Here is a 26542-nt window from a genome sequence, read left to right as displayed (position 1 = left end):
CTTTCTATAAGCGTGACATTTGTAATTTCACATTATTTCCTCAGCTGTGTGTGTTGGTGTCTGTTTTTCTCTTGTGTTGCTCAGCTCTCCTGTATGAAGTGAATGTGTGTGTGTCGGTGACTCAGATTAAAGCAGAACACAGACACACACGCTGGCAGTGCTGCAGGTCTAATCTAATCTCTGTAGGGCACAGTAAAGGCGCTCCAGCTCGGTGAGGGCACGTGTTTGGCTCTCCTGCTCTTTATTTTCATATGCACCACCACAGTGCAGTCGGACACTTTTATATGCAGCCATGAAACTGTTTTATTTAAATATCTCACAGTCTGCTTGTAAAACAAACATCAGTGAACATGATGATGTCGAATGTGCTGAGCCAGAAGTTGACTATGCACATTTCTGTGATAACTAATTGTAGTGCTCATTAAGATGAGAAATTACCAAAGCATTCACGCTGTTCTCAGAGGCCTTTTTCTGTTCATTTTAAGTCTGTAGAAACTACATTATTTTGGCAATTAATGTGGCATACTTGATTTTACAATTAAAATTACAACATATAAATATTTAGTTTTTTTATTAGAGAAATAGCTGCTGATTTTGTATGGAATCATGCCAAATTAATATTTTATAATGTTGTTTGTTCTGTATTTATTTTAATTAATATGTAATTATCATAAATGTGGTATTCCACCACAACATAATTCTTAGTTTCTTTGCATTTATTAGGTATGTTTAATATTTTTAAAGTAAAATTTCTTCCAAATTTCAAGCAAAAATGTTGTCATTTAGAGCCCTTTCTCAGAATATATAGATTTCACTTGTTATGATTGTAAAGTCTGCTTAATTCCTTCATATATTGGCTTTACTCTTCTGAATATAAAATATCAGTACGGTGTTGTTTAAAAATTAATGTAATCATGGTTATTTTTAATTATTTATGTAAAAATTGTTTCTAGTACAAATATCTAAAAATGTCTAAACTGCATTTTCTAGACAAGCAAAAACTATTGATGTGTTTTCACAAATAATAAGTCAAAATTAAGAAAAATAATAATCTGCCAATATGGTAAGCAAAATAATGTTGTTTTTGCTTTAAAATAATATTTTGCTTGCCCCTTTGGCAGATTATTATTCTTTTTTAAAAGAAAAACTAATTTTGACTCATTTTTTCTGAAAACAAGACAACATCTTCTGCATGTCTTCTGCATGTTTAGAAAATGCTTATTGATTTATGAAGTTTTCAGATATTTGCACTAAAGAAACAAGACAAAAACTTGATTTTCTGATGTGGTTGTGAATGGTAAATGTGTTATATAAATAAATATGACTGGACTTCAGTTTTGCATGGACGTTTCTTAATAAAACAGAGAGGCCTGAATGATTGCGAGTCAATTTGTTATTTTAAACCACATTGCTTCACCAGAGTTAGAGAGGTAGTTCTAGTCTGGCCTCGGTTGACCGCTCTGTGTTACGCATTTCACACATCGAAAGGAAACCAGGATGAGCTCTAAGTGAAATCTAGTTTGTGGTTGATCTTATCAGTCGATAGTGTCGTGTCACACCCTAAAGAAACTGAAAGTCTGTTTGTTTGAGCAGATGCAGAGATGGGTCTCTCACGACGAGTCCAGTTGCATAAGTTGTTCTTAAAACGTCGATGAAGGCTTTTCTTAATGCTGCCGAGATTGAATCTCCATACGGGAGAATCATTTTAGCTTGTGAAATATCTGGGCTTTTTTTTTTTGACTGAATACGAAAACAGAGCTGCACTGTAAAACAATATCTGTAAATTAATTTTCAGTATTTTGTGATTCATGTTTGTATTTTTTATACTTCCCGTTTTATTTCTGCTTCTGCATTATGGGATCTTCATCTTTCCTCAAACAACTTTTAACCTTGAAAAGTTGTAAAGTAGTTTGCAGTGGCATTGGTTTTAGAGCTGCAGGACATTGGAAAAAACTCAAACTGCGATATTACTTTTTTTTGCGATGCATATTGAATATAATTTTACCAGACAAGTTGAATAGCTCTTTTTGCAAAGAATTTGTTTGTAGCACATATGCATAAACTGTAATAAACCAATCACAGTAAATACAGCAAAGCAGTCTAGTTAGAAATTAAATAATTGCTCTAATGTTTTCTGGGAGTCTGATAGTATTTAAGTAACTTGAATAATAAAATGTATAATGACACTATCATTTTCATTGTGTTTTTATACTGTACACGAATAGAATTAATCTTTATTAAAATTACAAACATGTTCATTTCTTGTGCATGAATGCTTTAAAATTTTTTTGGTAACTTTTTAGTTAAACTTTGCAATTACTCCACAATAATGTGTGTTTTCAATGTGTGTAGTCAACTATATCTCGATTCGATATTGCAGATCCAGCAATGTGACTATTGTGGATACGCACATTGTGATATCGATGCTGAGATTATATATTGTGCAGCTCCAGTTGGTGTTGTGTATTACGCTACAAAAACCTGGTAATAAACAGCAACACATTTTCTGTTATTTTACAGACTTATTCCTCTAGATATTATTTCTTATACATTATATTATTATTTTAAACTACTAAAATGTCAGTAAAAGTCACTTTGTTAAACTGTAGAGTTGAATTAACAACATCTAAAGTGGACAGAGCAGATATCAACATCCCATAATGCAACTCAAACTTTAAACTTTAATGCAACTCAAACTGTAAACTTTTGAAATACTCGCAATCAGATTACATTTACTTTTTTATGAATTGCATGATTACATTGTTTACTCAATGGCAGTCTGGTGGTGGTGTCATTAGGGCTGTTTATCTGTGAGTAATGGATTCTCGGTTAGCAGACTATGATCAGGTGTGTTGATGGAAGGAAGCAGAGGCTCCGTTTGCTCAGTTTAGTTTTTAAATTTGTGTCCGGGTTTCCTGATGGAGCTCAGCTCGTGTCTGGAGGAAACACTCAGGAGCTTCTGGAAAGGGGAGCAACCAGGAAACAGGAAGCTGTTCCCAATCACTTCCTGATTTGGCTGGTGGTCCGCAAAGCTGCTTGTTTTTTTCCATATTACAGCGGGATAATGCAAACCAGATGGAGGTTCATGTGAAGAATCGTGAATTTGTGTTGCTGTTTCCTTCTTTACTTATGTACGAGTCTTGTTTTATACCATGTTTATTTATCAGTGTTATTAGGGATGCAATATTAATACAAATAAAAGATGAAAACACAATAGTGCAACTATCAAAATGTAAAGGCCGTGGTTTAATTATATAAATGTATGATTTAAAAATGTGTTAACAGAATTGCTTTATGAAATTAAACTAAATTGGGACAGCCATAAATATTGGCATTGTTGTAATTACATAATAATTTTGTATTAACAATATATTAATAACACTAATAATAAGAATATGATTGAATTATTATGATCATAATTCTTTTTTTTTCTTAAATATCTTTTTGTTTAATGTGAAATGGAAAAGTATTTAAATTTTTTTCTTTTCATTTTTAATATATTTGTTAAGAAATAATAATTAAAATGATCATTTGTATTATTATTTTGCTGTCATATACAGATCAAATAAAAAAATGTTAATTTGGAATTGTAATTTTATTTTATAAGAAATTATATGTCATATATAGGTAGGCGGCATGGTGGCTCAGTGGTTAGCAAAGTCACCTCACAGTGAGAAGGTTGCTAGTTTGAGTCCCGACTGGGTTTGCATGTTCTCCCCGTGTTGGCGAGAGTTTCCTCTGGGTGCACCGGTTTCCCCCACAGTCCAAACACATGTGCTATAGGGGAATTGATTAACTAAATTTGCCGTAGTGATGAGTGTGTGTGTGTAAATGAGTGTGTATTGGTGTTTTCCAGTACTGTGTTGCAGCTGGAAGGACATTTGCTGCATAAAACATATGTTGCATTCTGGTTCATTCCGCTGTGGCGACCATTGAAATGGAGACTAAGCTGAAGGAAAATAAATGTAATTAATTCGTTACTAAAATTAATGTGACATATATAAAAAATGGTTTGTCAGTGATGAACATCTCAAAGGTCAAGAGGACTCCAGACGTCGGCTGATGTTGTGAGTGACCTCTAATGATAACTGGCTCACAAAGGAAGTGATGTCACAGACGGCGGGGATGATGACTCAGTTCCCAGTTTGCCAGGAATACTTCTGAAACATTCAGTGTTTTGTCTTGTTTTTTTGTGGGGAGGTTTCGGAAGAGATCATCAAAGTGTAGTGAGTTTAATGAGTTTTATTGTGGACTGATCAAAATCCCTGGTAGCGTATTGGGCAGCCGCTATCTTCAGTATTTGGTAGACTGGCATAAATTAATTTGGCCCGAATAGAAAATACTTTAATTACTAAATAAATTAATACATATATTTACTAAATGAAAAAAAAAACTATTAAGGCATTTATTATAGACTACATATATATTTTTTGAAAATAACCACATTTTATTTAAGTACTGATTTAGTTAAATTATTTATTTAAAATATTTACTTCATTGAATAATTTATGTATTATTATTATTATTATTATTATTATTATTATTATTAAATACGTTGTTTATTTTTATTTTCTCTCAATTAGTTTTATTAATTAATTATTTTAATTAATTAATTTAATTCTTTAAAATAAACCTTTATATTTATTTATTTATTTATTTATTTTCTTTTATTTTTTAATTGCCCCTAAAAAAGAAAGTAAAAACTTGGTAGGGCTACCTTTAATTTAATTTTATTATTATTATTATTCAGATTGATGTTGTACCGAAGTACAGGTTCTTTTGACCACTATAGTGCAAACTAATTCAGACACATATTAATAGTATTTTTTTTTTTTTTGCATGAAAACACATATAACATAATTACCCAATTTGTGACAAAAGCACTGAAATAAGCTGTATTTTTCCTCCCATTAAGATTAAGACCAATGAGAAAGATGGATCCCAACTGGAAAACATTAATATCCCCGGGACGTTAGGCTAGCAGTTTCACAATCCGTGAACAGTTTACACTGTGTTTTCATGTACACTTAAATCATGAGTTCGCCGTTGTATGTTTTCACCATCCACACACGTTCAGGTGAGGAACTGATCCCAGAATGCATTGGGGCAAGCAGGTGCATGTCCTTCAGGAGTTAACAGAGCACATCCAAAATAACTGCTACTGCATGCTTTATGGACCAGTAAAGCCAGAACAGCTGGCTTCATCTAAACATTTAGTTCAATAGATTCTAAAATGTAAAAATAATAAATAAAATAAATATATTTAGATTAATATTACAATACATTTTTGAGTTTCAAAACTACATTTTAAGGGCAATTCATAAATTTAGCTCAATAAATTACTGTAATTCAAAGCAAGGTCCAAAGCAAGATTAAACTTTGTTCTAAGGGTAAAATAGTTTTTTTAAAGTTAGTTCAAAGTGTCATTTTTCAGTGTATGGCACTCAGGATTGAGAAACAAACATCTGAATGCGTTTGTAATTTTGCATATAAAGTCAGTGGGCATCATCCTCCTCATCCTCATTAGTGTGTTTTGGTTTCACTCTCGACCCTGTGAAGGAAATGCCATTTGAAACTCTACACCCACTTCCTGTTTTTGATGCTCCGGCTTGTTGACAGTAATTGGGTGTTCGTGTAAATCTCACCCCATGACTCTCAGATAGCTGTTTTTAACATCACAGTGTTTGAGAAACCTGTTTGTGAACAGTCAGATTTCTGCGGCCTGCATTTATAATGTCACAAGAAAAATGATCATATATTAAAGCTGCCCAATTAAGAAAATCTGGGTATGTCTAGGCTGAGTCTAAAAATAAGAGATTATTATATGGAAAGGGACGACACGGTGGCTTAGTGGTTAACAGCACTGTCACCTCATAGCAAGGAGGTCACTGATTCAAATCATAGCCTGATCAGTTGGTGTTTCTGTGTGGAGTTTGCATGTTCTCCCCGTGTTGGCGTGGGTTTCCTCCGGGTGCTCCGGTTTCCCCCACAGTCCAAACACATGCACTATAGGGGAATTGATCAACTACATTGTCCGTAGTGTATGAGTGTGTGTGTGTGTAAATGAGCATTGAGCATGTATGGGTGTTTTCCAGTACTAGGTTGCAACTGGAAGGGCATATGCTGGAATAGTTGGCGGTTCATTCTGCTGTGGCGACCCCTGATTAATAAGGGGACTAAGCCGAAAAGACAATGAATGGATGTATAAAACAGGTTATATATGAAACAAGTTCATTTAACAAGAAATGTCTTCAATTCAGTGCGCCATTTCTTTATTATTGTTTAGGGAATCGACTAGCAATTTCTAAATAAAAATGAACATTTCCACAGCAGTCTTTCAGTTTCGAATTGCTCACATATAGTTGCACATTTTGTTACTGTTTTTTCCGACTTGATTCCACATCAAACGCATCTCGTCATGATTGTGCCTCATAACAGAACATGGTGTGCAAACCAGTGGGCAGAAAGGGTTTCAGATTGAGAAATGAGAGTTTGTGTGTGTGTGTGCATATGCTTGTGTGTGTTTAAACTCAGTCCAGCATGTTGCAGGTCCTCGTGTCCCACTAACGCTCATGTTTAGAGACGTACATTAAACTACATGTTGGATGAAGTCGGAATTCCTTTCCTGCGACCTCATTTCCTGCTGCAGCTCCTCTCTCTCTCTTTCTCTCTCTCTCACTCTCTCTCTCTCTCTCTCTTTCTCTCTGTTACTTGTTCTTCTGTCTCTTTATCTCTGTCTTTCTTTATCTGTGTGTATGAAGAGTTTCAGTGCTTGTGTCTGTTATTAGAGCCGTTTGTCCAGCAACTGTAAATGGTCACAGTGAAGCATTTGATCTGTGTGTGTGTGTGTGTGTGTGTGTGTATGTGTTTGTGTGTTAGCATACAGTTCAGACATTCACAGAAATTTTCATCTGCTGAAGCACTTTAAGCTAATATAAATCATAATTAAGTTGGTACACATTTAATGTTAGCCATAATAGGAATTATGCAATATGTAATATTGTTGAAAGCATTGATGCGCTCTACTGTATGCACCATTAATGGACATTCTTAACATGAGTCACGTGAACATAACGACAAACAAAAGACATTTTACTAAAAAGAATCAGTTATTTAATATTTGTGTAAACATAGCTGTACTGGTTAGGAAACATTTAGCAGACGTTTATAATTGTTTAAGGGTTGAAATATTTCTGGTTTATAAAATATACAATTATTTAGCTGTAATGTTCTTTTAAAAACTCAAATAATTTATACATGATAAATATTCATTCTGCTGTTGTTTATAAATTCCAGTTTTGATGTTGGGAGTGTGGCTCAATGGTTAGCACTGTGGCCTCACAGCAAGAAGGTTGCTGGTTTGAGCCCCGGCTGGGTCAGTTGGCACTTCTGTGTGGAGTTTGCATGTTCTCCCCATGTGTTGGCATGGGTTTCCTTCAGGTGCTCCGGTTTCCCCCACAGTCCAAACACATGCACTATAGGGGAACTGATCAACTACACTGGCCCGTGTGAATGAATGTGTATGGGTGTTTCCCAGTTCTGGGTTGCAGTTAGAAGGGCATCCGCTGCGTGAAACATACGCTGGTGGTCCATACCACTGTGGTGACCTCTGATAAATAAATGAACTAAGCCGAAAGAAAATGAATGAATGTAGGGAGTGTGTCTAGGTGTGTAGTGTGCCAAGCTCATTAGTGCCCTTACCAGTGCCTGAATTTTTGCACACGTCCTACTGACGAACAGCCTGGGGAGCTAGGGTGCTGATTGAGACGCAGCCTCTGTTTATTCTTCCATCTCTTTCTCTCTGACCTCATTTCCTGTGACTGTGATTTACTTTTCACCGCCTACTCTGTGTGTTTGTGTTTGAGGAGTGTGTGTGTGTGTGGGTGGGTGGGTTCATGAGTTCTTTCAAGTACTGTGTTTGTTTGCTGTGTACGTAAAGACAAACTCAAATATGGGGTCAAACAGGAGGAACCGAAGTCTACATGATTCTCCTGTTACTGCATTTCCTTTAAGATTAATAAAGTATCTAACTAACTAACTAAAACGAACGAACTATCTAACTAACTAAAGGGAGAGTCGTCTGAGCTGTACCTGAGCTTCTCCTCCCAGTGGCTGCAGATGTAGAGATGGCGCAGTACAGCAGAGGGATATTTCTGTCTTTGTGAAACACATTCAATTTCACACTCACTGCCATCATCTGCTGAGCTCCAAACAGGAAGCAGATCCTGCAGTGAGTCTGTCACCATGGAGACAAGCATGTGCTCACACACACACTCACAATCACACACACGCATACATGCGATCATATATTAAACACATACACACACAATTTTCACATTTTCTATCAGCTTAGTCCCTTTATTCATCAAGGGTCACCACAGCGAAATGAACCGGCAACTATTCCAGCATATGTTTTACGCAGCTGATGCCCTTCCAGCTGCAACCCAGGACTGGGAAACACCCATACACACTTATTTACACACACTCATACACTACAGCCAATCTAGTTGATCAGTTCCCCTATAGCGCATGTGTTTGGACTGTGGGGGAAACCGGAGCACCCAGAGGAAACCCACACCAACAAGGGGAGAACATGCAAACTCCACATAGAAACACCAACTGACCCAGCCGGGACTCGAACCAGAGACCTTCTTGATGTGAGGTCACAGTGCTAACCACTGAGCCACATCTTTGCAGCGCTATTGCTCAATCACGACACTGAGATGGAGAATAATGTCACACACACACACACACACATAAACAGAAATGTGACATTATCACATAAGTTGCTGATCTTCTCAGTCTCTCTCGTCCTCATGTTGAGAGGAAGCAGATGCCAGGAATGGACGGCTGCACTTCCTGTTTTGCTGTTTTTCTGTGGGGTGAAGGCTTGTTGCGTCAGGGATAAGTTGTGTGTTATCGACTCTGTTTATGATGTGCGTGTTACACAGTTGCCAGGGCACTCTGGTTGGTTGGTAGATTGTCTCCTGGTGTTGCTATGGAGTTGCTAGTTTAATCTAGGTGGTTGTTAAGGTGTTCCTAAATAACTTATCTAATTGGTTCTAGTACGGCATCCCAGTTTGCATACTTATATGTCCTAAAAGTGTACACACACACACACACACACGCACACACACACACATACACACACAACATCTCACACATATGTCCACTTTCTCACACACACACAATCTCATATGTTGCATTTTTCACACACACACACACACACACACACACACACACACACACACACACACACACACACACACACACACACACAAACACAAAGTCTCACACATATGCCCACTCTCAAACATATTTCTACTCTCTCACACACACATACTTCCACTGTATACACACACACGTGTGTCTGTGGCACTGCAGCAGGAAGAATGCATCACTTTGGGGGGAAGTTGGGTGTGTTGTGGTGTGTGTTTCCACAGAATGAACTGGTGTCTTGTTACGCCCTCATCGCCCCACTGACACGCCTGACAGTGTGTGTCCATCAACCTCAGCAGGAAGTCGCAACTCACTGCTTCTGTAAAATCAGTGTTTGTGATCTTGACGGTGGTGTGAGTGTGAGCAGAAGCGCCTCTGATGCTGCAGAGCGACGCTGCTGACGTGATGATAATCTGATCCATGCATGACATTTCAGATCTGGAAGCGTCTCTGTTTCCGGTCAGCTCCTGCTGCGCACATAATCACACTGATCCTGACTGGATTACAGCTCGCAGGTCATTCTGCATTGGGGGATTATGGCCGTGTGTGTGTGTTTGAGTGTGTGAGAGAGTGTATATGTGTGTTTATACAGTAAATTTGTGTGTGTGAGTGAGGGAGTGTGTGCGTGTGTGTGTTTGAGAGAGAGTGTTTACATTGTTTTCCTTACATTAAGTGAAGTTAATTTATAAACTAATGTGGAGAGGATCACATGCTTATGATTGCTTGTGGCCGGTCCCGCATTATTCAATTGATTATTCACCAATCAGACGATTTCTAAGCCACTATAAATACCCTCAGCTCCATATCACAGCTGTCTTCACAGCTCAAACTCCCCTCTCGCCTTGCAAATGGGAGGGAGCCCTGGGCTCGAGGATTTTACTCGAGGTACTCTGTATTAGCTGATCACCATGACCAGGAATCGGTACTCAGTATCGGCTGCACAAATCCTGATCGGAGCATTCCTATATACTGCATCAATATGATTTAAAGCAATAGTTTCTGGCTATTTTATAATATTTGGATATAATTTAGGAAATTATTACCCATGGCATGGTATATTTACCATTGGCCTACAGCCCTTAATCAAGTTTGGTAAGAAAAGGTTTGGGCACCCCTGGGCCATACAGTAGAAACAACAGTTCAGTTCAGTTCAATTGTGTGTGAGCGAGAGTGTGTTTGTGTGAGAGAGAAAGAGAGCAAGAGTGTGTGTGTGAGTATGTTTGTGTGTGTATGTGAGCTGACAGCATTCCTCCACTCACGTGTCTGATGTGTGTATTGGGTTGCAGATCCCACACAAATTTTTGCACTGAACCCACCCCGACACACCAGTGCTGCACTGCGACCCTGAATATTGCACTCTATTGTTCTGTATCTGATCCCAGAGCAGCTGGAGAGATGCTTACATCTGTGTGTTTGTGTGTGTGTGTGTGTGTTTGTATGCATTTGCAATAGATGTTTGACACTCTTTCAAAGCATTTCTGAGCTCTACATTAAATGCATGTTATTGTGTTTCATCAGCCTCATAAGATGACGGAACAATTCTCTGTCTCTCTGCAGGTGAAGCCAAGAACATCCCTCCGTATCCAGGACCCAATAAAATGCGGGATTGTTACTGTACTGTAAACTTGGACCAAGAGGAGGTGTTCCGAACCAAAACCATAGAGAAGTCTTTATGGTGAGAACACACACACACATTTGCAGACACACACACAAACATACAGAAAAACACATACGCAAACATGCTCACTCTCTCTCACACACAGGCACAGACATATGCACACACATGCACACACACACCCACACACACACACAGACACACCCACTTATATACACATGCAGACACATACACTTAAACATACTCTCTTGTGCACACACACACATACACACAGTAGTTGATGTAGATGTCTAAGAACATTACTGTGTGTGTGTGTGTGTGTGTGTGTGTGTGTCAGTGCTGCACAGCCTCATGCATCAATCTGACAATGAGCAATCCTTCTATTATGAGTGAGAATAGCTACTGAAATCGGTTATAATGATACTCATTTGTCTCTGCTTCTCTCTCCGCCACAGTCCATTCTACGGCGAGGACTTTTACTGTGAAATCCCGCGCAGTTTCCGCCACCTGTCCTTCTACATCTTCGACAGAGACGTGTTCAGGAGGGACTCCAGCATCGGTGAGCGGTTTATGTGGAAATATGTGTTCTGAAAGTTTAAGCGTTTTGTTGTTGCCAAGGCATTCTGAGCATTTGAATGATTTGTATTTGTGGCGTGCTGAGGCATTCTGAGCATTTCAGTGCATTATATGGTTGCTAAGGCATTCTGTGCATTTCAGTAAAATTTTGGCATTCTGAGTGTTTTAAGTCATTTTGGGAGATGGAAAGGCATTGCTATTGTTATGACTTCTAAAAATGAGTCTCTGACACTAACACTTTCTTACCCTGTGAACTTACACTGGTCTCACGGTTCGGTTCAGTTCTGATAATCATGTCATTGATTCGTTTTAATTCGATGTTTCGGTGCATCATGGTGCATTGACGACGCTTTCCATACACAGTTACATATAATTATATATACAAATATTATATATATGGGGAAAACCAGCTCCACAGATACGCTCATGTGAGGATCCACAAGTATCACTTTAATAGTGATTGAGCAGAGGAAAATTCACCTTACAATAATGCCAGCAGTTCAAAGGTCAAAAGTGAGAGAGAGAGAGGCAGACAGAGAGAGAGAGAGCTTTTATTTTCTCCCTAGCAGTGAAATAGTGTCTCCTGGTTCTGCTGTACTCTGTCAGTGTCAGTGAAAGACTGTCCAGCAAACTCACTTGCAGGGAATTGTGCACAGTTTTGGAGCATTTTAACTCGCCTGCGCCTCATTCCAGTAGTATTCTACCACGACATAGTGCATATGAGATAAATGACATCAGGACGTAGTAACCGGTGATGATCCGGTTAATGAACCGATAGCAAACTGTCTACATTTGCATCAAATAAACTATTAATATATATTTAATCATTTTGGTATTTTACCTATATTTTGGTATCTGAGAGTGGAGATTTCAGACAGGCAAGCATTGGGAGCAGGGAAAGGGGAAGGATCAGCAAATGATTTCAAGCCGGGAATCGAACTCAGGTTGCCGTGAGCTCTTCTGTGCTATATATGTCGCTGTGCAGTAACCACTAAGATATTGGCAATGACTTTTTTTTTGTTAATCCGAGGTTCTGCAGGGTGCAATGTCCCAAATTTTTTATTGCCAATATTAAGACAATTGTAATCGTTTGTTTTGGTTCAATCTGCAATTTCCCCAACCAACAGAGAGCCCGGGGGATCAGCGTGAGTGCTCCGACTCGGTCCCCCTGATCCAAAAATATTCATTGTGACAGCACTACTGTGAATTGTCACAGTCCCTGTATGTTGTTGTTGTGTTGCTTTGATTACTTCTGTTGTGCTTATCTTTAAGTCACCTCTAATAAAGTCATCTGACATATAATTAGGTGTAAGTAAATATTGCTAGGGTGTTTTCCAGGGCAATGCTGTGATTACTAGGCAGATGTTTTGGGAAATTTCTCCTAGGTGGCTGCCGTGATGTTCTGGGTGGTCACTGGTGCATTGTAAAGTGGTTGTAAAACACTAAAAATAAAGCAAGTAAAATGACTGGATTTATTCCTAACTGAATTTAAACACAACAAACATTGTGAGACATCTACAGCAGTGTTCTCCAATCACAGGAGAGCGTTTAATCTCTCAGCTTATCCAGCCAGATCGTTGTGATTCATGCATGATTAATGAAGCCGTAGGCCTTAATAGGTTGAATGTTAACTTACAAACTTTCTCCGAAAATGTGATCCTTGTTTGATGCCAAAAATGCCAAAGAGCATGACTGTATGGCTTCTAGAGTGTTCTGTATGGTTGATGGAGCACTGAGCTAGACAGTTGCTAGGGTGTTTGTTGATATGGTGTTCATATGGCTTCTGTGGTGTTGCTTGTGTGTTTCAAATGGTTACTAGGGTGTTCAGGATTGTTGCTTGGGTGTTTTGAATGTTTTCTAACATGTTTTAGAATTTACTACAGTAGTCTATATGGTTGCTAAGATGATCCGGATTGTTGCTAGTATTTTCAAACGGTTGCTAGTGTGTGGTTTGAATGTTTTGGATGGTTACTAGAATATTCTGTATGGTTGCTAGGGTGTTCTGGATTGTTGCTGGAGTGCATTGAATGGTTGCTAAGGTGTCTGGTATTGTTGCTAGAGTGATTCAGATGGTTGCCAGGGTGTAGCTTGAGTGTTTCTGATGGTTACTAGCATGTCGAGTATGGTTTCAAAGATGTTAAGAATTGTTGCTAGGCTGTTCTGGATTGTTGTTAGGGTGATTTTGATGGTTGCCAGTGTGTAGCTTGAGTGTTTCAGATGGTTACTAGTATGTCGAGTATGGTTTCTAAGGTGTTCAGGATTGTTGCTAGGGTGTTCTAAACGGTTGCTAAGATGTTCTGAATTGTTGCTAGGGTGATTTAGATAGTTGCCAGTGTGGAGCTTGAGTGTTTCCGATAGGTACTAGCATGTCGAGTATGGTTTCTAAGGTGTTCAGGATTGTTGCTAGGGTGTTTTAAACAGTTGCTAAGATGTTCTGAATTGTTGCTAGGGTGATTTAGATAGTTGCCAGTGTGGAGCTTGAGTGTTTCAGATAGGTACTAGCATGTCGAGTATGGTTTCTAAGGTGTTCAGGATTGTTGCTAGGGTGTTTTAAACGGTTGCTAAGGTGTTCAGGATTGTTGCTAGGGGGATTTAGATGGTTGCCAGTGTGTAGCTTGAGTGTTTCAGATGGGTACTAGCATGACAAGTGTGGTTTTTAAGGTGTTCAGGATTGTTGCTGGGTGGTTTGAAAGGCAGCTTAGTTCATAAACTGGTGTATATTTGCTGTTTCTCCAGGTAAAGTGGCTGTCAAGAAGGAAGACCTGCAGAAGTACCATGGTAAAGATCACTGGTTCCCGCTGCAGCCAGTCTGTGCAGACTCAGAGGTGCAGGTATGTGTTCATACACTCACATGTGTCTCTGTGTGTGTGTGTGTGTGTGTGTGTCAGTTATGGCACATCTCAGTCTCTGTGTGTGCGTGCTAGCTTTTAGGTTGAGTGGATTTCAAAACAAATAGAGCGTGTGTTGAGCACAAACACGAGTGAATGCATTCACCTTGAGCTCCAGGGCCACATGATCACCAGTAGAGCTGCAAACAGTCATGATTTATACAGCAGGAACTCAATCTGAGCTCTTCACTAGGGCACGACACTGGGCGGGGAAAATAAGGAAAAAAAAAACAAAACATTTTTCTGCAATGTATATGGAAATATGAACACATCTCCACCAGGTGAATTGAATAGCTCTATTTGTAAATAATTCATTATTTTACAGTGATTAGGATGCTTTTGTAGGGTAGTGTATCTGCATTAAATACAGTAATGAGACAAAAAAGACTTCTTGCAAAAAGCCAAAATTGCAGCCTTTGCAATGGCTTCACAATAGTAGGAAACTGAGTGTCTGGACTGACTATAATCCTACACACTGCAGATCCTTCAATGCAGAAATGGTCTATTGTGCAGCCCTTGTTCTCACATTGACTGTGTTCACACATCTGATGAAGTTCAGAGCTGAATGGATGTCAGATTTGCCCAGTGATGCTGTGCAGAAACATCTGTATGCGCCGCAGACCCTCAGAAACACAGACACATTCATTTAGAGGAAGGATGTGTGTGTGTGTGTGTGTGTGTGTGTGTGTGTGTGTGTGTGTGTAATGAAGAGCCCAGAGTCTCTGTCAATAGAGTGCTCATTGTTTTGTGTGCATGTGTGTGTGTGTGTGTGTGTGTGTGTGTGTGTGTGTGTGTGTGTAAGGAAGAGCAGCCTCTTTACAAAGCTTATTTGCATATTGATGATGTCAGCTGAAGTCAAACAGAGAAACTTTGTTTTAACAAGAGGAGTTTCATTGCTCAGAGGAAGAGCTGTGTAGTCATTGATATATATATATATATACACATATATGGTGACACGGTGGCGCAGTGCATAATCGCCTCACAACAAGAAGGTCGCTGGTTTGAGTCCCGGCTTTTTATGTGAAGTTTGCATGTTCTCCCGGTGTTGTCGTGGGTTTCCTCCAGGTGCACTGGTTTCCCCCACAGTCCAAACACATGCACTATAGGGGAACTGATCAACTAAATTGGCCGTAGTGTATGAGTGTGTATGGGTGTTTCCCAGCACTGGGTTGTGGCTGGGTTGTGGCAGGTTCATTCCACTGTGGCGACCCCTAATTAGTAAATATATACAAATATACAGTGCTGAGCATGAATGAGTTCACTTTTAAATTGCAATTTACAATATCGAGTCAAATATTATGTGCCGTCATCATGGCAAAGACAAAAGAAATCAGTTATTATGAATGATTTATTAAAACTTTTATGTTTAAAAATGTGTTGAGAGTATCTTCTCTGTTAAACAGCACTTTAGGAAAATTTGAAAAATAAATCAAATTTCACAAGAGGGTGAAGAATTTTGTCTTCAAGTAATCCAATTATACACAGAACCGCAGCTTTCATAAGCAGTTAAGAGTCGGTGAGTTTTAAAGAAATCATTTTTTTTTTTTTCCAAATACACACATATATTATTATTTCTTTAAAGCTCGCCTACTCTTAACTGCTTTTGAAAGCTGCTGTTCTGTGTATAATTGGATCTGTGCAGACACAAAGAGCAGGATCAGATGATTCAAATCAAACCAATCAGACTCACATTATGAAACACTTGAGTTCAAGACGGAGAAACTGAAAATAAATATACACTTTCACAGCACTGCTCCAGTTGAAATGTTCTGAAAACTATATTCGTATGTTTTCATTTTTAAAAGTATTTCTTTATTTTAAATCTGTGTTTAAAATTGTTTTTATTTTATTAATTTTTCTCATTAAATAATTGTGGTACTGATAGTAATACATGTACAGAAGTTTGTTATACATTCAATTGCATTCATCACTTAAGGGCACAGAAAACATAAATAAAAGATTATGAACCAAGAATAGATAGACAAAACCAGTTATGGAGCATTCAGTAAGAAAGTTCCAGAAAGTGGACCATTTGCACCAAAGCAATTCAGACTTTTGATGTCAATCAGTGGTGAAATTGTTGTCGCCTGGCTCAATTTGTATGTTTTAAAGTTAATTCTGCATTTATTTATGGTAACACTTCAGTATACTTGTATATTTTAAAACAATGCCTGATTATTTCACGTATAAAGTACATTCATTCATTTATTTTCCTTTGGCTTAGTCTCTATATTCATTGGGAGTCACCACAGTGGAATGAACCGCCAACTTTTCGAGCATATGTTTTAGACAGCGGATGCCCTTCCAGCTGCCCCCCAGTACTGGGAGATACACACTCATGCACTATGGCCAATTTAGTTATTCAGTTCCCCTATAGCGCATGTGTTTGGACTGTGGGGGAAACCGGAGCACCCAGAGGAAACCCACGCCAACAAGAGGAGAACATGCAAACTCCAGTGACCTTTTTGGTGTGAGGCAACAGTCCTAACCCCTGAGACACCATGCCGCCTCCTAGTACATATTCTGAATAATTGTATTTGAAACTTATTTAACATTCCCAATCCTACCCAACAAAATCAGGAGTTTTAATTGATCATTTTGTTAATAGTGAGAATCGTACCTTAAATTAAAATGACCATATTTGATTTTTGTTCTTAATGCCTCTTTTTGATAATTCAGTAAGTCATTTAGAAATAAAAGCTGTTTATATGGATCTTCATGGACACAAAAAATTAGATGAAAAATATCTAATTGACATTATGAGTTTAAAACTAAAGGCTGAAAGCAAACCTTTTCTAAGAAGAGCTATTTATTAGTTTATTTATGCATGTAAGTCTGTTTCCAATAATCTATTGACAATCTATTTTTTGCTTTAATTTTGATTTTATGGTCTTGGCGGACACAGAAAACAAGGAAAAGATCAGATGATTCATATCAAACAATTAGATTCAGATTATGAAACATTTGAGTTCAAAACTATTAACAGAGACTGCAGACAAGTGTGTTTCTCTAGGGAACATCACAGTGTACAGTTACAAAATTATCAGAAGTGTTGATTTTTAAAAAATGCTGCTGTTTAACGGAGAACACATTTCTAATCATAATAGTAATGACTAATAATAACTAATTTCTAATCACATATAATATTAGACTAGATATTCTTCAAGACACTAGTATTCAGCTTAAAGTGACATTTAAAGGCTTCACTAGGGTAATTAAATAAAACAAAATCTGGCCCAAATAAAACAAATCAGACTTTCTCCAGAAGAACAAATATTATAGGAAATGCTGTGAACATTTCCTGAATCTGTTCAACATCATCTGGGAAATATTTGAAAAAGAATAAGTATTGGACAGGGGTGAGTAATTTAGACTTCAGCTGTGTCTATATATAATCCCTGTCTCCGTCTCTGCAGGGGAAGGTTCACCTGGAGCTGCGTCTCAGTGAGCTCATCACAGACAGCGGCGGCCTCTGCCACAAGCTGGCAACACGGTGAGTAACCAATCACAACTTCCACACTGCCACCGTCATCCAATCAGAGCCCTTGTCTCTTATCACATTCACTTCTTAAAAATCAGAGCGTGTTTTCTGAATGAACACATCCTGCTTACATGATCCACTGTACACTGTAAATCTCTCTGTAAGTATTTTGATACAACAAAAATGAAAACTGATTGACATTTGCAATATTTTACTATTGATCAACATAATCAATGCCTCCTTTGTTTTAATGCTTTATTTATTAGCATATATTCTTATTTAGTATACAAAAAGAGCATATTCAACAGTTTCAGTCACACTTTACATTAAGATTTCATTAGTTGCTTATTTACTAACATGATCTATATATATTACACAGTAAACCATATAAAGTATGTTAAAACAAACAGAAACAATTACAATATTGAAATAAAATCTTATAAAAAACTGTTTGAAGATGATAATTATATAGGGCAGCACAGCAAGAAGGTCGCTGGTTCGAGCCCCAGCTGGTTCAGTTGGGATTTCTGTGTGGAGTTTGCATGTTCTCCCCGTGTTTGCTTCTGTTTCCTCCTTCCTCCACAGTCCAAACACATGCACTATCCGCTTGTTAAGTGTGACGTCATGCAGAGTGGCTTCCGGGTCTAAGCGCTCTATTCAACTGAATGGGGAGACTCATGAAATGGTAATAATAAACGTTTACAAAGCAATTTAATGCTTTCGAAAGTCACGATCGCAATATATATGTCCATGCCTAATATCCGATGGCCAGAAAGTGATTTATTGTTTTATAAATTGTTAAAATTTTAGTATTTGTTATGGAGCAAGCCCAGAGATTGTTGTGTACACTATGACTTTATGTAAAATTAACATTAATGTGTGATAGGAATAAAACGTGATCATAAACGAATGATTTCTCCACTCAAGTGAATGCCGGCTTGGACCCAGAAACAGTATTACATACGTCACAAACACGTCATCACTTAACAAGCGGATAGGGGAATTGGGGAAGCTAAATTGTTAAGCTGTGTAAAACATATGCTTAATAAGTTGGTGGTTCATTCCACTGTGGCGACCCCTGATTAATAAAGAGACTAAGCCGAAAAGACAATGAATGAAAATTATATAATGAAACATGATTCACAGCCTATCACGAACCTCTTGACTGTATATATTATTATGTTATGAGTTAACCTATATTTCAATTAAAAGAATGCTTTTTTTAAATACAAATCTTCCCTCAAGTATAATCTCATGTAAGTTGGATTCTGTAGGTGATTAAGTGTTGTGATATTGTCTAAAAAGCCTAAAATGTCTAAGCCCCAAACATTAGCTGCATTAAAAAATGCAACAAAGGTTTGCCTGATTTTGTGATAAATAGTGCGATCGTGAAATCCTGGAGGGACTGATTATTATAGTTCTCTTTCTGTATGACTGAACTGAAACACTGCGCCATGAGTATTTTTAGCATTGTGTTTTTATCTCTCTGACAGTCTAATAGTGGCCTGTACAGCGCAGCTTCTGTGAGCAACATGCCTGTTATTTGTTATGTGAAAGCAGCACTTACAGTCAGCAGCAGAGAGAAACACGTCATCCGCAAATCAGCTGAATTATATTTATTTTGAAAACCTATTTCTAACTATTTTTAGATATGGCAGTGATTGTAAATGTTGTCGGATGAGCATTTGTTTCCCGTATTGATGCTCTGTTCAAGTCTTGTGGTGGATCTCAGTTGTAAGAGCAGCAAAGAATAACTTGACTTCTAGCTAATGGTTTGGAAAAGTGTCAGAAGGTGGATTTCTCTGCTGAATCCTCTGTTGATCTGCATCCCAATCATCACCAATACTGCAGAAGACCTACTGGAACCAGCATGGACCAAGATTCTCAAAGTAATCAGTCAAGTTTGGTGAGACATCATGGTTTGTGGTCATTCAGTATGGGGGCGTGCGAGAGATCTGAAACAACAACAGCCTGAGGTATCAAGACATCTGTGCTGCCCATTACATTACAAACCACAGGAGAGGGACAATTCTCCAGCAGGATAGCGCTCCTTCTCATACTTCAGCCTCCACATCAAAGCTCCTGAAGGTCAAGCTGCTCCAGGATTGGCCAGCCCAGTCACCAGAAATGATCATTATTGAGCTGATGAAGGAGGAGGTGTTGAAGATGAACACAAAGACTCTTGATGAACTCTGCTGAAGGCTTTCTTCTTCATTCCAGATGACTTTATTAATCAGTGATTTGAGTCATGTCAGAGATGTATGGATGCAGTCCTCCAAGCTCATGATGGAGTCAGACACAATATTCATTCTGTCTCCACTGCAGCAGGACTTTATATTCTATACTGGACATTATTTCTGTTCAGTGATGAGACTTTAGTCTGAGCAGAGTCAGAGCGCACTGTCCTCATCAAATCAGTCAACATCAAGACATGATCAGATTTTCATTCATTTTCTTGTCGGCTTAGTCCCCTTATTAATCTGGGGTCGCCACAGTGGAATGAACCGCCAACTTATCCAGCACATTTTTACGCAGCGGATGCCCTTCCAGCCACAACCCATCTCTGGGAAACATCCACACACACATTCACACACACACTCATACACTACGACCAATTTAGCCTACCCAATTCACCTGTACCACATGTCTTTGGACTGTGGGGGAAACCGTAGCACACGGAGGAAACCCATTTAAGTTGAATCAGATTCAAAATTATCTGACGCTCTGTTTACCAAAGAAATAAATTGACCAAAATAAAATCTATTTGTCAGTAACAACAATTTTGCAGAGTGTGTTTTTATGCTGCTTAAAGCATTTGGTGGAAAAATCAATATGATAGTAAAACTGCCAGCAGGTGGCGCAAGTTCTTTTTTAATGAATCATCCACTCAATCGATTCATTCAAAACAACTGATTCATTTGATGGACACAGATCAGATGATTCATATCAATTGAATCAGTTGAAACCACATTGAAAACAAACTCTTTCGAGGAAGAGCTCTGCTGGAAATTTCATTAACATAATGTGTTAATGCATGCAAGTCTGTTTCCAATAACCCAATGACAATCACTCTATTTTTTGCTTTAATTTTCATTTTATGATCTTGGCGTACACAGATAACAAGCACTAGATCAGACGATTCATATCTAACAATTAGATTCAGATTGTGAAACACTTGAGTTCAAACCTTTTAACAGAGACTTCAGGACAGTGTGTCTCTTGAAGGAACATCACAGTATATGTATCAACACTTACTCTATTATTTTACTATATTTTTACATGTTTCTTTCACTCAAATGATTCATTCAAAACTGATGATTCATTTAGAAATGACGCAAGTCCTTGAATGAATGAATCATTGAATCACTGAGAGATTCATTCGGGAAGAAGCACATTCACTGAAGCAGACTTTAGTGTTATATTTGACAAATTAAACTCTTTGCACAGTAATTCTCTAGTTTGATGCTTTAATTAGCAGCTTAAGCATTTAAATATGTGAACTGATGTTTGCTGTGTGTGTGTATCATGTGTTCCTGACATCAAATGTCCCCACAAGTATAGCAATACCAGTACATTTTGACCTTGTGTGTTGATCTTTTTGGATCTCAATGAGAAAAAAAGCCTCATATATCAGCCAGAATGAAGTATTGTGAAGATGTAAAAGTGCAGATTGTTTACTTTAGGAGAGGACAGAATATTCAGTCTGTACAGTAGAAATAATCATTATGTCTATAGGAAGTCCCCATAAAGATAGCTGTACAAGTCTGTGTGTGTGTGCACTTGGCTTACATATCTGTGACTGCATGAATGCATCTGTGCACTGCTGTCAGTTAATGGAAATGGGTTCAGTTTAATGTGCTGTGTGTGTGTATGTGTGTGTTATAGGCTTCATACATGCTCAAATGCTTTCACAGCATCAGTGGCTCCATGTCTGGACAGTTTCCCACACTGGAGCACTCTGGGTAATGAGCTTAGTGTCACAGTGAGCAGCGCTCTCATTCACAGGATATTTATGCAGCTTCCATTTTAAGACACAGTGAGGATGACGTACACACACAGACTCACGAAAACACGCACACACATATACACATTCACAAATCTGTGCACACACATGCACGAATATGCGCACACATACCCACAAATGGACATACACACTGTATCATACACACACACTTTGATTCATTCACACTAACCCTCAAACACACACACACAAATACACAGAGATCCACACTTGGACACACGCACACACACACAGAAGCACACATGTACACTCACACACATGCACAAATTTTGATACCCATACACACAGATACATGTGGACACACTTTGATTCATTCCCATACACACACGGAAACATACACACTTTTCTCTGATTCATTCAATTGATGTGCTTCACTGCACTGCTGCTGCTGCTGGCTCAGTGGTTAGCACTCTCACCTTACAGCAAGAAGGTTGCTGGTTTGAGTTTGAGTGGAGTTTGCATGTTCTTCCCGTGTTGGCGTGGGTTTCCTCCTGTTGCTCCCCACAGTCCAAACACATGCGCTAAAGGGGAACTGATGAACTAAATTGACCATAGTGTGTGTGAATGAGTGTGTATGGGTGTTTCCCAGCACTGGGTTTCAGCAGGAAAGGCATCTGCTGTGTAAAACATATGCTGGAATAGTTGGCGGTTCATTCTGCTGTGGCGACCCCTGATGAATAAAGGGACTAAGCCAAAGGAAAATGAATGAATGAATATTAATGTGTTTGTAATTGACAGTCAAGCCTGAACTGACAGTCAATACCCCAGGAGTATTTGCCAGGGGAATGCACACTTTCCAGCTTGACTGTACCTCTGGCTCTTTTTAATGACCCAGTAAAGTAAGGTCGGTATATACAGTAGATGTAAACTCATTCTTGAACATCATTTGTGTGTCTGTAATCTGGACTCCTGCAGAAGGTCTGTTTTAGCCTACGCTGGACGTCATGGCCGGTGTATTTTTGGGCATCTGTATGACCAGGCCAGACGCAGCATTATATAAACGGGCTTAACACACAGGAAGTGCCCTGGAAGGATCGGATGGCATTAGAGATGCTGTAAATCCTCTTCATTCATCAGCAGTATACCCACATTCACAGCCGAGCTCTGCTTCAAGAACACATCTGAATGTAGATCTGCACTGTCTGCTTATCATTTAGGATGTGGTGTTCATATGGTGTGGATCTGAATGAGTGTGAATGAGTTCAGTTTCAGACCATGTGTGTGTGTGTGTACTTTGTATTCCTACATCAAATGTCCTCACAAGTATAGTAATACCAGTATTTTTTTTTACTTTTTTGGTCTCTATGAAGAAGCAGGTGTGTGTGTGTGTGTGTGTGTGTTTATTATGTATATATAAATACATAAATGCAAGCATATATTTGTGAAATTGTGTGTTCATTCATTCATTCATTTTCTTTTCGGCTTAGTCCCTTTATTTATCAGGGGTCGCCACAGCAGAATGAACCGCCAACTATTATAGCATATGTTTTACACAGTGGATGCCCTTCCAGCTGCAACCCAGTTTTGGGAAATGTTTATTTATGTTTAGATATACAAATTATTTATACATTTAAATATATATGTAATAAAATAGCTTCATATAGTGTTGTATTTATTTATTTATATTTGTGTATCATATATATATATATATATATATATATATATATATATATATATATATATATATATATATATATATATATTATACACACACATATTATGTCAAAACAATCTTTTATTTTGGATGCGATTATTGACGATTAATCTTTTGCCCAGCACTAAAAAACTATGTCTATAGGAAGTCCCCATTAAGATAGCTGTAAACGTGTGTGTGTGTATGTTTGTATGTAAATCTGTCCATCATGGCAGTGTGTGTAATTGATGTCACACTGTCAATCATCCGATGATGTCACTGCACATGTCAGCCCACACCAGAGCTCTTCTCTGATTGACCAGTTGTGACATCAGTTATACAGTGTCTAACCTCAGCTCTATCAGTGTGTGTGAAGCTTATGATGTCTGTTTTGTTTGTCGTTCAGGGTTTTGGAGTGTCAGGATCTGCCGATAGTCAATGGTCAGTGTGATCCGTACGCAGCCGTGTCATTACTGGGCCCTTCAAGGTAAGATCCCAGCTAAAAGCATTGCTGTTCATCCCATTTAAAAGTGCTCATTAAGTCTTTCCAACAGCGGTTCAGGGCTTAACGTGTGTCCTCAAATAAACACACACACACACACACATACATTAGAAGTCAGAATCATTAGCCCCCCTGTTTATTTTGTTTCTCCAATTTCTGTTTAGCGGAGAGCAGATTTCTTCAACACATTTCTGCACATAATAGTGTTAATAACTCATCTCTAATAACTGATTTATTTTCTCTTTGTCATGATGACAGTAAATAATATTAGACTAGATATTCTTCAAGACACTAGTGTTCAGCTTAAAGTGACATTTAAAGGCTTCACTAGGTTAATTAGGGTAACTAGGCAGGTTAGGTTAATTTGGCAAGTTATTGTATAACGATAGTTTGTTCTGTAGACTATTGAAAAAAATACAGCTTAAAGGGGCGAATAATATTGACCTTAAAATGGTGTTTAAAAAATTAAAAAGTGCTTTTATTCTAGCCGAAATAAAACAAATAAGACTTTCTCCAGAAGAATAAATATTATCAGACACACTGTGAAAATGTCCTTGCTCTGATCAACATTATTTAGGAAATATTTAAAAAAGAAAATCAAAATCAAAGGGGGGCTAATAATTCTGACTTCAACTGTACAGTAAATTAGTCAGTACTGAAGCCAAATCTGCAGCTAATCTGATAAATAATGTATAATAATGGTATTTTTTAGCATCACTACTGCAGTCTTCAGTGTCACATGATCCTTCAGAAATCAGTATAATATGAGGACTTGATGATCAAAAAACATTTATGATTATTAAAAACACTTTTAATACCGTCAGAAATAATTACAGTCAAAACAGATGAAGTTTAAAATTAATTATTAATCAAGTAACAAATGAAAAAATTGTAATATTTCTTATATTATGGATTAATGAATTATGAATTATTTATGTTTTAAAAAGTTAAAATAGTGTTTCTTTTTTTGTTTAGCATATCTTCTGCTCACTCAGTTTATCAGATCAAAAATAGGTAAAAATACGGTAAAAATAGTGAAATATTATTATAATTTAAATAGCTGTCGTCTATTTTAATATCTAATGAAGTGTAATTTACATCTGTGATGTACAACTGAATTTGTATCATCACGACTCCAGGCTTCAGTGTTCATGATCCTTCAGAAATCACTATAATATGAGGATTTGATGATCAAGAAACTATTATGATAATTAAAAACAAATACTCTGGTCAAAAATAATGAGTCAAAACACAGCTAAAGTTTAAAATCAATTATTAATCAAGTCAAAAATAAAAAAGCTATTATAAATAGTAATAAATTAAAAAGGCTGTGTTTATCATGTTGTTTTACATCTGTTCTGCTTACTCAATTTATCAAATACTTTAAAAATAGTGAGATAGTATTATAATTTAAAATAGCTGTCTTTTATGTAAATATTTAGTAAAGTGTAATTAATATAAATGATGTAAAGCTGATTTTTTTGCAATATTACTCCAGTCTGAGTCACATGATCCTTCAGAAATCAGTATAATATAAGAAACATTTAAAAATTGTGCATAAGATGATTTTTAATTTCTCTGGATTAAATATGTTCAGTAAAATAGCATTAATCTGTTGTAACATGATAAAAGTAGCACTGATCTCTCTCTCTCTCAGGTCTGAGGCCAAGAAGACGAAGGTGAAGCGAAAAAACAACAATCCTCAGTTCGACGAGATCTTCTTCTTCGAGGTAAAAACTCACAGTCAGAGAATCGTCTGTTGTTTACAGTCTGCATCAGGTGGACGTGTGCTTTTTAAACTAAACTAAATCCCTTTCATTGTCACATCACCAGCAGTATGTGTGCTATGATGAGTAAAAAGCTCCATACAGTAAGCAAAGGGGATTAAAAGGTTAACGGCTGCTTCTCACTCAGGGCTGTTTATGCTTATGAGGGAGAGATGTGCACTAGTGGGTGGGGCTTTCCCCCTCTGATGAAATGTACAAAGGGAGAATGTCAATCAAAGTGCTTCTGCAGACTGTTTTTATCAAGTCTGATTAGAACAAATACAATTAATTCACCCTCATCATTAGAGGCTGGAGATATTCACACACTGCTCACATATAACTGGGTTTAAGCTCCATATAAAAGGGATTTCTGCATGATAGGAACCCTCTAATCCTTTAGCCTTGAACTGTATGTGGCTTGCTTGGTTAAGGTAAGCATAGGTGGATGTGTTTAATATGTAAATATAAGAGGTGGTGTGAGAGCTGTATAATTCACACTGGTAGATTGTGGTTTGCCACTTTCACACGTTCCACACCCTCCATATTCCTGCAGCTCTGATCATCTCCAGCAGTGTGTCAGTAATGTGGTTTTAAAGGTGTGTTTGTCGCCCTCACACACACACACACACACACACACACACACGCACTCCTGTGCACTCAACCGTGCTTTACCCAGAATCCTCTAGAATGTTTCTTTAGGTCTGCAGGGTTTAATTTTCAGATGGCAGACTTCTGAATTATTAGACCTGACAGCTGTTTTGTTTCTGTCCTCCATATATTAACATACTATTTATTAAATAGAAACTAAATAAATAAATTATTAAAATTTTTAAAGTTAATG

The 26542-nt window shown here is 37.8% G+C and overlaps 1 protein-coding gene across 6 annotated transcripts in view; it reads left to right on the top strand.

Annotated features, from left to right (window-relative positions):
* The window catches only part of rasa3 (RAS p21 protein activator 3), a 46677-nt gene that overhangs the window by 1083 nt on the left and 19052 nt on the right, over positions 1-26542 (top strand). For all 6 annotated transcript variants that reach the window (XR_015476029.1, XR_015476028.1, XR_015476026.1 and 3 more), the window contains exons 2-7: positions 10777-10894; positions 11290-11393; positions 14147-14241; positions 17715-17791; positions 23840-23920; positions 25593-25665. Coding sequence is in view for 2 of the 6 variants with exons in the window: in XM_087236577.1 (XP_087092703.1) it covers positions 10777-10894; positions 11290-11393; positions 14147-14241; positions 17715-17791; positions 23840-23920; positions 25593-25665 (548 nt within the window). In the remaining 4 variants the exon portion in view is untranslated. The remainder of the gene's footprint in view (positions 1-10776; positions 10895-11289; positions 11394-14146; positions 14242-17714; positions 17792-23839; positions 23921-25592; positions 25666-26542) is intronic.

Source organism: Danio rerio, chromosome 1 (genome assembly GCF_052040795.2).
Source record: "Danio rerio strain M-AB ecotype USA chromosome 1, GRCz13ab, whole genome shotgun sequence".
NCBI lineage: Eukaryota > Metazoa > Chordata > Actinopteri > Cypriniformes > Danionidae > Danio > Danio rerio.
The sequence above is the reverse complement of the archived record's forward strand: the minus strand, read 5'-3'. Positions and strand labels throughout refer to the sequence as shown.